Raw genomic sequence first — 13,778 nt, 5'->3', positions numbered from 1 at the left:
CTTCTCTTTCTGCAAATTTTAAATTTGACTTTTTACTATTGATTTTCAAATAACCCCACACACTAATTAAAATTAATTTTTAAATCATTTTAAATTATATGATTATTTATTGAATTTTTCTCAATTAAATTACAGAACACCTAACATAAAACTAAATATACGTGCTTTGCACGTAACTTTTTTCTAGTATATATATATATATTTATATGAATACACATATTATTGGCAGCGGGTAATTATTATACAATAATTTGATTGAAGCTTTTATGAACATCCAATTTACTCTATGTACGGATAAGAATATAAAGGCAAGTGATGCATGTATCTTTATATATTAAAAGTGCCAATCTAACGGTATTTCTTGGTTTAACAGAATATACATTAAAAATAAAAGAATATTCTGTTAAATTTAACGATGTTAATAGGTTTCATCTCCGTTAACAAATAAACCCAATAATTAAACCCAAAAAATTAAACAATCTTTTTTTAAATTAAAAAAAAATCAAAAAATTAAACAATCTTTTTTTAAATTAAAAAAAAATCATCTTAGCCACATATCTCTCTAACAAACCATATAAAATAATACATTTTTTTTTCTAGAAACATAAAGTTACAGTCTAATTTCATTAACAATCATCAATATAAAATTTAAATTCTATATTAAAAAATATCTTTTTTTTTTCTAAATCCATAAAGCTACAGACTAATTTTATTAATATAAATATTCAAGTATGAATACATCAGAACAATTCAAAATCAAAACCAATAAATATTCAAGTATTTTAATAAATTCATAAATAAATAAATTAGAACAATTCAAAATCTTAAATCAAGAAAATTAAAAGTTTAGATTTATAATCTTTACAAATATGAAAAACTTAAATAGATCTATCTACCATTATTGTTGCCGTTGCTCAGTTACTGAATTCTTAAACAAAAACAACTAAAACTTATATAATAATATTTACGTGGCTCGCCACGTAACTCTCATCTAGTATATATATACGTACAGAAAGATCGAACAAAAAAATCAATAATATGTAAGGGTTGTCATTGATATTTTTATTATTTATGTCGATATCTTTAATCAATAAAATACTTGCCTCTATTTTAAATGTATGCATATATAGTGATAATAATAACTAAACATAAAAGGACAAAGTTGCTTATTTTTGGCTTAATTAGCTGGAACACTAACAGCTTACCTTTAAAATTAATAAGATGAGTGCATAGATATTTGTAAGAGACCAAAACTGTAAACACAACCTATATAGCAGATTTTCATTAATGATTAATATTATAAAGGGTATATGATAGCAGTAGTAGTAGTGGTCAGATATTCTCATCAGAGATGGGTCTAGCCATTATATATACACGAAAGTAGAGCACATGGTTTCAGACACAGTTCATAATATTATTTATAATTACTATATATATATAATAAATAAATGACTCAGAATTATGTCGTTACAATAATTTCGTATTCCACATTGTTGAATACGATCAGATAAATCGATCAGAAACGACAATTTATTCGGCCCCGTTTAGCTTTATTATTATTATTATATATTGGATCAATCGCGAGCCTCATAATATTCTTTCATTTTTATTTTGTTCAAGATGGATTGGTTTTTAGTGGTGCAATTGGGAATTATGGAGTTTCATCTCAAAACCAATTGGTTATAAGTGGAGTAGCCCATGTTCTTATATATAGCTCAATACTTTTACATTTAATCCATGTGGGACAATATTCTTCAATATGCAAGAATTTTAGCACCGATTGTCTACATGGGAGAAGAATTACATAACCGCTCTTATTATGGTATGTTGGTGGAGCATTGTAATATGTTACAAAATCTATCAAATGTATTTTTGTTTTCTTTTTAAGCGATTTACTAATAGAGTTGTTGATAATTTAACTATTTAGTTCTTAACGTATGTTTCGAAGTAACGAAATTATTCTATCTTTTATTTAAAGTATATAACATTATTAATACAACGTGTTGTTGTATTATTGGAGATGATGTACATGCATACATAAATAGAATACTTAATTACAATGATATTGATCAATAATGTCTTATTTATTGGATTGGGGAAATTTTTTCTTCATATATATCTGGGGCCAAAAAAAGATGTCGGTTTTTTGTCTGTATTGAAATATTTTCTCTCTATCTTTGAATACTAGCTATGACAAACCACACTACTTACAAAGTCTTCCACCTTTTTATCTCTAAACCTAAAATAGTGGCCATATTAAAAAAAAAAAAAAAAAAACAAATAAATGTTGCTTAATTTGTGAATCATCGATAATCGATATATATCTGAAAAGTAACCCAAAAAAAAAGAACAAAATTGGATTATTATTATTATTATTATTAGTGTAATAATTAATTAATTAACTTTGACTGCATTATGATCATTTACATCGGTGATTAATAATCCATTAAGAGGAGAAAAATTATTAGGCAGTCTAACAGAAGAAAGTGCTTTGTTGAAATGCTTTGCCTTAGTGCCAAGGTACTCATTCCAAGTGATCGGACGGTAGAGAGGTGGAGAGCCTGGCCCAACTAATCTTTGGAGTGGAGATATTTGGACACTTGATGGGGGCCCATAAAGGTAAGCAATGGACAATCGGTGTCGGGTCCGGTTCACAACAGCCCGATGGAGCACACTCGGGTATAACCCGTTTGACAAAATGTGAAGAAGATCACCCACGTTCACAACCAGAGCTCCTTTGACTGGTGGAACCGTGACCCACCCAGTTCCCTCTTTCAGAACTTGCAACCCACTTGTACTGTTTTGGTGTAGAATTGTTAAGAGGGTTGAATCAGTATGGGCTGCAAGACCCATGGCCCGATCCGGATCTGGACAAGCCGGGTATGAATTCAATTGTAGAGCAGCTGAGCCCTCTTTGAAATCACCTTTGGGCCCGGCCCATTTAACGTCGGACTTTGTTATACCCAAAGAACCAAGCATCAGCCACATCAGCTTCCCCGCTAGCCTCTTCATTTGAGTTTCGTACTCTTCAATTATATCACTGAAATACAAAAAAAAAAAAAAAAAAAAAAATTATTTACATTTTTTTTTTTACATTATCAAACCATATCTTCTATGTGGGTCCATAGCTCTCATTGTAATCTTTGCTAAATACTAATAATGCATACATAATGTTAAATTTATTTATTTTTAAAAAAAAAAAAAAATTGGTTGGTGCTAAAACGCACTTTCATTCACCACCCAAAAAAAGAAAGAAAATTTTAATAAAACTAAAAATAAAAAAGACGTAGTAGTGCATGAGATATAGTAAAAATGTGTGTGTGGGGTTTAATTAATAATTAGTTATCAAATTAATTAATTAAGTACCAGAATTTGGAGTAATCTTGGGGCCAAAGCTGGCGAAAATGTTCAAGAGGTGAACCAACGATGGTGAAGCCTTCAGACCACATAAGCTTTGGAAAAAAAGAAGAAATTCTAGCCAAGCCGTAGCCGGATACGCCATCAGGTGAGCGAGCCGCCTTGAGCTTTTGGCTAACCGGAAGAGAAAAAAGGCTCCGACCGGCGGTTTCAATGTCATGAAGAAGTTGTGATGGGATTCCATGGTTTGTGACTTGAAAGGCACCCCAAGTTTTGCATGCATGTCCAATGAGTTTAAGGGCATTTTGGTCATTTAAATCAACAATAGGGACAGATATCTCCTCCGGCCACCGGTCACCGCTGGCAGGTTGCTCCTCCGGCCATGCATATGATTCCGGCAACTCATCTAATGAGCTAAAGTCAAGGTGTTTGTGGTGGAGATGGACTGGGTGGGACTTAAAGGCATCGGTGAGTGATCTTGAAGGCATTTTATTATAATTATATATGATAATTAATTAATTGGATTAATTAATGATACCAAAAAGCAGGCTGTTTTGGGTATTTGAAATATTTTTTTATAAGGAGAAAAGGTTGTTGTTGTGTTATAGAAGTAGTTTTTGGTAGTACAATCAACAAATGGGTTTTACATAGTTTAGTATTAATGGTGGGTGTAGCTAGTAGTAGTACTTGTTAGACAACAACAACAATAACAACATAGGAAAGATAAGATGAGGTGAGAAAATTATGATGGTGCGTTGTGAGTATATATAGAGATGACGGACAGGATCGATGGTGACAACAAGTTGCCCCCTCTCCAACTTGATATTTTATTATATATTTTCATTAATTAATTAAAAATAATTAATATCTTAATTAATTATATTCCATAATATAAATTATTATTGTTGTTGTTATTGAGAGAGAGAGAGAGAGAGAGAGAGAGAGAGAGAGAGAGATTGAATGGGGGCCCTTTGGGGAAGGGGAATATATATATAAGAGTAATTTGCGGCAAAACCCCCCAACTATCAATTTACTTACAAAAAACCATCCAACCTCATATTTTGGTGGGAAAACCATCCAAAGTACTGTTCCATTTACATTTTTAAGGTGTCGTCTGTCCAGCCTCGTTAAGTTCTAATTTTGCCCACGTGGCAATGACAAGTCACTAAAAAATTATCCTATGTGGCCATATTTTACAAAATAAAAATAAAACTTTAAGAGTAATTTGCGGCAAAACTCCCCCAACTATCAATTTACTTGCAAAAAACCATCCAAAAATCTTTAAGGTTGGATGGTTTTTTGCAAGTAAATTGATAGTTGAGTTTTGCGCAAATTACTCTTAAATTTTTTGTTTTTATTTTAATTTTTATTTTGTAAAATATGGCCACGTAGGATAATTTTTTAATTGACGTGTCATTGCCACGTGGGCAAAATTAGAACTAACGGAAATTTGACGACACCTTAAAAATGTAAACGGAACAGTACTTTGGATGGTTTTCCCACCAAAATATGAGGTTGGATGGTTTTTTGTAAGTAAATTGATAGTTGAGGGGGTTTTGCCGTAAATTACTCTATATATAAATATATAGCAAGAGCAACAATTCTGGGTGTGCATGAGAAAGTGTTTTTGGAGGGAAGATATATTCTTGAATTATTTGAGAACAATGGAAATGAATCAAAAATAATTAATGTAAACCTAGCTAATTAACATTAAAATTAAGGATGATGAATGCGAACTATCATCTTGTTGTTGCAATGTTTGTAAGTAGCTATCTATACATATTTGCCTACTTAAATAGTGGGAGTGTTTGTGGTGCGGTTAGTGCGATTTTTGATTATTTTTTCAAATTAACCTGCATATCTAATTTTTTCAATTTTTTAAACTGCACTCGTACTACAAAACTAAAAAAACTATTGAAACCGCACCACAAAGAATAGTGCAGTGCAGTACGATTTTTGTGGTTTGAACTATCACCTAAACTATCACAAATACAACAAAACTTGAGCAACATTTGTTAGAAATACCATAATGCTTGAAAATAAATATAAAAGAAAATTTTAAGTTTCAATAATATAATAATTAGTGGACTTTGGGTTGGATGTTCATATATTGAACCTTTATAAATATAAAAATTAGTATTTTTATAATGTGCAGTACAATGCGATTTGAACAGCATATTAATAATGCAAAATCGTAAACTGCATCGTACCGCACAGTTTAAGAAAAATTTAAACTACAACCGCACTGCAAAAAAAATTTAAACCGTATTTTTTTACGGTTGCGGATGATTTGAGCAATTTGATGAATACCCCTATAAATAGTAGGGCTAATTTAGTCACATAATAAATTACACTAAATAGGATGACATATAAAAAAGTATTGGTTATCATTGATGTAATTTATAACAATTATCTAATTTTAAAGAAAAATATTAAGGTATCAATTACGTGTTAAATTGCTATTAATGTAATTTAAATCAATATTTTTTAATTTAATAAATAATATAAAAAAAAATGTTAACTATTCACAACATAATACATCAGATATTAGACACTTATAATGTACCTAATAGCAAGTAATAAAAAAACATCACTTGGAGAGTAGAAGTGTCATAAATAATGGTTCCATTTTTGAATGAAAGATAACATATACAAGGGTCTATTTTTATTGTTTCAAATAGTTTAGGGGCAAAAATGCAATTTCATTCCTTTATGAGTATTATTTGATTAAACGAGAGTTTTGAGTGTGTGGTGAGTGGTGTTAATTTGAAAGGAGACAAGAAATGAATTAATGGTTAGAGAGTGTTATGTATTGGACAAAGGAAAGAACAAAAGTGGGAAAGGACCATCTTGTCCTCTCTCTCTCTCTCTCTACAGCTAAATAATATCATATGAAAAATAAAACTCTCTTTCAAGGTTCGAAAGGAGAGAGAGAGAGAGAGGTGTCTGGCTCTCTCCATGTGCCTTTGTCTTGTCCTTAAGTAGAAAAACATCTAAATCAAACAATCTTTTACTTATTATTATTTCCCTCCCAAAGTCCTATATATCCCTAGCTCTCCCCCCTACACTACACACCATTCTTGGGTACTAATTTCTTTTCACTACAAGACATAGAATACACCTCTTATTTTGGTTACAAGACCAAATTGCCGTTTTTTGAAATTATGTCTCGATTCTATATGGTATATATATATATATATATATTAATATATATATACGCTAGTTATGTACAAGAGCACCCCTCGGGACCCAATATATTATTGTCATTAAGTAGGCAATTTTAGCCTTTCGGTTTCCATTGTCATAAATTTATTAAGTACGCTGTTTGGGAACATATGGCTACAAGGGTAATTCCGTCTTTCTGCATTAATATATATATATATTTTTTATTTATAGTGTATAGTTATAGAATATACATGCTTTTCACTTGCAAATATATTTGGTCATTTCGATGAAAAGTAGTAAAGTTTATTTTGGTATTTTCCGGTTAGATTTATAGTTTTTTGTCCTCATATATGAACCCTAGCTAGCTAGTGGGCTACTTAAATTATAAAACCACACAACACACACTGCACTCTTTCTATATGTACAATTAATAATAATTCTAGGGCATGTCCCCAACACATTACCAAATGGGTCTTCTTTGTTCCTTTGATAACTTATATATATAAAAATGGCCTAATTATAATATATCGACACATATAGTACGTTGATAATAATTAATTAACGATGTGTACTAAACCTTTTTCTTTTTTGTGGTCTCCATTTTCACTCAACAAATCGATCGTGACGTGTTGTTAAAAATAAAAACACAAATTGTGACGTGATATGTATATGTAGGTTTAGACTTTTCAGTTCAGATTTTTATTGCTTTATTAAAAAATATTAGCTGATAAATAGTTATTTTTCTTTTTAACTCATACAGTTAATGGGTTTAATATATACATATATATATATAAATTCTAATTGAAATAGAAGTGTAAATAACTTTAGTGAAATATAAAGCATTTGATGAGAAAGTTAAGGTTTTGTTATTAGATTTTTTTATTAAATTTTATAAATAAATATTATCTCATTACAATTGTATTTTATTTTAAAAATTTAAGAACGATGACTTAAGTATATTAGTATTGCATACACTACTAATCAATTTCTATATCATTAAACTACAAGTAGTGTTGAAAATCATACATGCATACACGCTAGTATATATTATGGTGTTTTATAAATCACTAAATATATAAACTAGATTAATATATTTATGGGATAATAGGTATACAAAGCAATTTAGGGTAAAATTCTTTTATATTTTAATTTTTATGTACACTTAATTTATTTTTTTTTTAGTAAAATTTCTTTTATCTTTAAGAGAATTTTAATAAAGAGTTAAAGTGTATAAAAATTTAAAAAAAAAATAAAAATTCTCCAGGTATATATAATTGGTCGGAGGCAATCATATCATACATATTTTTATATATATTATAATTAAATAATTATTAGTCATTCTGCAAATCTGCATGCATATGCAGTTCACGTGGCACAAACATGGGTAGGTCGGGTTGATCCTTTGCATGATACCCGCCCGGTGCCCTATATATTATACATTATTATTTTTTTTTTTTATCAACCAATTTTTCTCTATTAATATTTGCCACAAACAAAGGCTGCTATAATTCATCAGAAAAAAAATATATATATATTCTTTAATTTAAAAATTATAAATAAATTGTTTGCTATTTATAATAATTGTGAGTGAGACTGTGTGAGAGTGCTACAAGTGATTGCTGAAAAGAAAATATGTTATGTTGTACAATTTTCAGAGGTCATGATCGATCAATATATAATTCATAGAGCAATGAGGATACAGACAAAACATTTCTTGTCCCAACCAATGGGAAAAGTATTAGGGTAAACTTCTACTTTGGTGTAATAGAAAAATATAGTCTAATTTATTAATAATTTTTTGTAAAATATAGAATTCTAAATAGTATTTGAGATCAATATTTAATAGAAAACAAAAGTATCAGAAAGGGAGAATTTATAGCCTTTATTATTCTTTGATAATCAATAATTAATATATATGTAATGTTTCAGACTTATTATTTTCTAACGACTATAAGATCTACGCTATTATATATTCTATATATCACGCTTTTCTTTTTTTAAAAGAAAAATGAATAATTAATATAACTAATAATTAAAGTAAATTTTTTAACGTAATTTTCCTCTAACTCAGGCCTGAAATTGGGATTAATAATCGTGCATATATATGCATGTGAATTAAGATGGCCCCTTTTTTTTTTTTTTTGGAAGGATCTATACATTCCTCTCAAGAAAGATATGTTTATTTATTTTATTTTTTTTGAAGGAAAAGATATGTTTATTATATTATAGGACTATTTAACCTTCCATGATTCATGAACAGTTGAACACAGATAAAGATATGGTTTTAATTAATTATATTGACCAATCTTTAAAAAAGTAGATGTACATAAATGTATTAAATGAACACAATTAATTAACTGATTAATTTAAGTTGAAGATATTGTACTGAGAATAAAATTCTTAATTCCAAATGTCGCTTTGTTTAACTTTTTATACTTTAATTAAGTTGACATTAATTTGCATTAACTAAAATATGATCGAATTATAATAATGGACAAAAAAAGCATGATACTTTCGGTTTGATCAACCTCATTGGATTGGATGCATCGATAGTTTTCATGCTTAATTAATTAATTAATTAAGTTATATATATATATTTTATTCTGTAGTGACGACAGAAGCTGTATATGTGATTATTACATTATTGTACGTACTATATATTATATATAATAATTATTCTTATTATTTATATATATTTTATATAAAATAGAATAGAAAACGGTGGATATGTCATGCATCAAAAGCAGTATAGTAGTTTCATGCAACTAAAGTACTTGTGTCTGCCATGGTAGAAAAACATTAACCATGCTAGCTAAGCTATATACGAATAGAATAGGATACATAATAAGACAATCTACAAAAGGCTTCAATTTGACAATAACACTAAACTATATATATATTATTGCACGATCAATTTTAGTACATAAGAGAGAGAGAGAGAGAGAGAGAGAGAGAGAGAGAGAGAGAGAGAGAGAGAGACAACAAAAGTACTCATGAATCAATATGTATATTCATTTTATTTTTTTAATTAATATTACACGTCATTATTATATATTAATTAAATTAATGAGCATTATTAATTAGGAGATCAATACCATAGCACTACTATGAGGTATATTGTTATATAAATTAAATAGTTAGCGGTTTTATATGATTTTTATTGAAGTAGAATAAATAAGATTTAATATTGAATTGCTTTCGATAGTGATATTACGTATCATAAAAGTGTTAGGTACATTATGAAAAATTTTACTTTTAGTCACAACAAAAATAAATTGTAACTAATTATTAACTATCATTCTTACGTTGTGACTAAAAGGTTTATGGTTAAAAGCATTAGTCATAAAAATCACAATTTGTTGTGACTAAATGTGTTTTTAGTCACAATAATTGTTATGACTAAAAGTACTAAATTAGTGACAATTTGTATCTAACCTATGTTTTAGTCACAAGTAACTTTTTGCTGTGATTAAAAGTCACATTTAGTCACAAAAAAATTATGTTGTCACTAAAAGTAGCTTTTTTGTAGCGGGCACTGGATTTCCTTTGGCATCCATTTATTTAATCGAGCATTGTTATGAGGCACCAAGGTGTCTAGCACCATTATAATGTGGCGCTCTATAAATACGTAGCTAGTGATTTTCTATAATTTTTATTAAACTAAAATATAAATGGAATTCGATATTAAATTGCACTAATAATAATATTACAGCTCACACAAGATACCTAACTAGCATAATTAAATAACCAAGGAAAAATAAAGTATAAAAATAATAATTTATAATTTTAACAAATAATTAAACTATAAAACATATATAGATCGTGAGAGAATTAAAGTTGAGGGGGCATATTTTGTTTTTTGTGAAGAATACAAAAAGTAAATTAAATATTAAAAATAAAAATGTTTTGTTAGAATTTGAACTTGTAACTTCTATAATATTTGTAAGATAACTTAATTATTATGTGAAAGCTAATATGATATTTATATTTATTATATTTAATTATAAATATAATATGTTGTAATTAATTAAAATACACACAATTTTTTTTTCAAAAATAACTCTCGCACCATGATGGGAGAGCACAAAAAATACTTAAAATAATATACTATAATATATATACAAACACAACATAAAGCAAAGAAGAATTAAAGAGGGAGGAAAAAGGAAGGATTGAAGAAGAAAAAGTGAAAATAATATAATTTGATCAAGCACTTCACATTTCACGCTTAGTTAGATAAAATATTAGACATATAAATACAGATATTAATTAGTTTATTAAAATAAAAAAAAGGTGCAAAGTGTCGAACTATTTTTATAAAAAGAAATGTCTCATATTATTTACTCTAAACTTTATTTTATATATTTGAATTAAAACCAAATGTATTCTATTCTATATAAGCTCAATAATTTATTATATATATACTTTAATTTGTAATAATTAATAATCATTAAATGAATCCAATTATATACACAATTATGAAAATGAATGGAATACATTAATTCTGTTACCCTCTATGTAGTAGTAGTGGACAAAATCAATATAAAGGACAAAATTGATGCCAAATATTTTATATATGAATTTGTTGTTGATGATGATGATCAAGTCATAATCACTCGTCCCCTTGCATTATTGGGAGGTTGATTTGTAGTTTAGGATAATGACAAAACCTTTCGGAACACCACAACTAGTCAAAATAATTCCAAACCCACCTATCTATAGCCCCATATATATATATCTCCTCATCATTTTGTGTGGCAATCCATAAATATATACAATTAAATTATATTTATTAAAAGAGTGGGCTGAATTAATTCAATCACTTGATCATCACTATTTTCCAATTCCAGCACACCAGTACACTACATTACATATATTATTAGATACTGAATAAATAATATTGAAATTCAAGATATTGGAAATATTTATATGTGGTGTGCACCTTATTTTTTTAGAAAAAATTTATTTATTATAAACTACTATTTTTATTTATTTAATCAAAAATATATTTACTTAATTAGTAAATAAATATATTATTTTGTCTTGATTGTTTTTACGATTATATGTTCTAACATTCTCATAATTAAAAATGTATTTTTTCTTTATTATTTTCTGTACGTTTTTTATATAATGTATCAGAATCAATAGAAAAACTATATATTTTTTTCACAAAAAAAAATTATATAATTATATACGATTATATTATAATATATATTCCGAACAATACTATTTTGTTTAGTGTAGTATTTTGATATAATTTTTATCGTGTAATAAAGCTCTAATATAGTAATTTAATTAAATTATTTTATTCTGGAAACGATAAAATTAATAATCTATTTGTACCAATTTTAAATAATACTGTAAATATCTTAAAAAAATAATTTAATGTGTGATTTAACTTAAAGTTTAATTAAATAAATTCGTTCTTTATTATTTTTTTACTGTATATATACGTGTGTATGAGATAATTAAAAGTTTGCACGAGTCTTTGTCGAGATAAATGAACCGCCCCTAGCCTCCTATAGGTAGTGCCCTGAAAGAAAAATAAATCAATGGATGCAAACAAATGTAGGCTATATATATATATATATATAATACTGTTTTTTTTTTTGCTATGATGTTAAATAATGTTAATATTAATGCAAATATATATATAAATAAAGTTAGTATGGGTAGGATCTGAAATTGTTGACTTGTAGTCCTTCAAATTTGTAAAGAGATATGTAAAGAGATATGTTATCTATATTAATCTATATCTACTTTTATAAGGTTAGTAGAAGTAGAATAACTTGAGCTTTAACTCATGTGGTCAAGACTAGCTATCAACGCTATTAATGGGAAGGTGATTTATTGGGCTCTTCACAACTATGTCTTCTATTGTACTAAGTCTTCTCCTTATTTCATATTTTATAACTTTTCGAACATTAGTAGGAACAGTAACTTTGCGGCCCATAATGTGACCAAATGGGCTTTTAACCGCCAAATGTATGGATCTATTCCGATCCACTCCTTACCGGAGAATATTTTATGTAACGACCATGAGGTCTAGTTTATTTTAATATATGAAAACGCTTATTTTCAAAAAAAAAAAAAAAAAAAAACTCATGTGGTCATAGGAGGGTGTGTGTTGGAAGTCTTGAGTTTGAGTTTCAAATTATGCAATGTAATATATAAATACTACAATAAAAAAAAAATTAGTAGAAGTAGTACGGATCCATATTTAATCCAATCATATAGATATATATATACTAGTATATTGTTACGTGCGATGCACGTATGTTATGTTTTATATTAAGTATTATATTATGAGTTCGGAAGGAAATAAATGAATAAAAAATAAATAATATTTAATTTAGAGAGATTTGAATAATAAATTTAAATTAAAGTTTTATGTCCAGTAAAAACATATTGGAAACAATAATAATAAGGTTATAATATATGTTGCATTTGTTCCAGTTCTTAAAATAATAGCAGCAAGAACATATTTGACCTGGAAAAATAAATATTACAAAATTAAGAATAAGCAAAGCGTGTGTAAATTAGACAAAGAAGGAACCCTCAATTCTCAAAGTCTCGATTATAAAGTAACAAAGAAGTATTAAAATTTCATCTGCTCATTATAAAGCTACCTTCACTCAAAATAGCACAACAAAAGTAACAAATAAGTATTAAAGGTGTAAATTTTACCAAAAGTAATGAGAATTAACAAGTGATGATTGCATTCTGTTTCAGTAGGTGAAATTGAGAGAGAGAGGCTTTTGTTGTGTTTGCCTGTATGAGTAATGAATGGGTTAATCGCAGTGTAAAAAAATTTCAAAAAATTGTAGTTTGTTAGAGAGATATGTAAGTTAATCGTAGATATTATTTAATTTTTTGATTTAATTATTGGGTTTACTTTTTGAAATTTGAATTTAGTCGTGTAAAAAAATTTTAAAAATGGTAGGATTTGTTAGAGAGATATGTGTGTAAGATATTTTTTTTTAATTTAAAAAAAGATTGTTTAATTTTTTGGTTTAATTATTGAGTTTATTTAATTATTTGTTAACGTTTAACGTTAACAGTTTGTTAAGTTAATCGTGTAAGGCTAAATAAAATAAAAAAATCGTTAAACTAAGAATCGTTAAACTAAGAATTGCCGTTAGATAGGCACTTTTAATATATAAAAATATATATATATATATATATATATATATATATGAGTACGTATAGATCGTGACAATGTATGACTTATATACAAATATATATAACACTTACCA

The 13,778-nt window shown here is 27.5% G+C and overlaps 1 protein-coding gene across 1 annotated transcript; it reads right to left on the bottom strand.

The window, feature by feature from the left end:
- Positions 1-2,342: 2,342 nt before the first annotated feature.
- LOC115705300 (gibberellin 3-beta-dioxygenase 1) lies at positions 2,343-4,090 on the bottom strand. The gene is made up of 2 exons (XM_030632604.2): positions 3,367-4,090; positions 2,343-3,040 (listed from the first exon to the last, which is right to left on the bottom strand). The coding sequence occupies exons 1-2, from the start codon at positions 3,843-3,845 to the stop codon at positions 2,395-2,397; spliced, it is 1,125 nt and encodes a 374-aa protein (XP_030488464.2). The 5' UTR covers positions 3,846-4,090; the 3' UTR covers positions 2,343-2,394.
- Positions 4,091-13,778: the final 9,688 nt, after the last annotated feature.

This window comes from Cannabis sativa, chromosome 1 (genome assembly GCF_029168945.1).
Source record: "Cannabis sativa cultivar Pink pepper isolate KNU-18-1 chromosome 1, ASM2916894v1, whole genome shotgun sequence".
Taxonomy (NCBI): domain Eukaryota; kingdom Viridiplantae; phylum Streptophyta; class Magnoliopsida; order Rosales; family Cannabaceae; genus Cannabis; species Cannabis sativa.
Note: the sequence above shows the minus strand (reverse complement) of the source record. Positions and strands in the feature narration are given on the sequence as shown.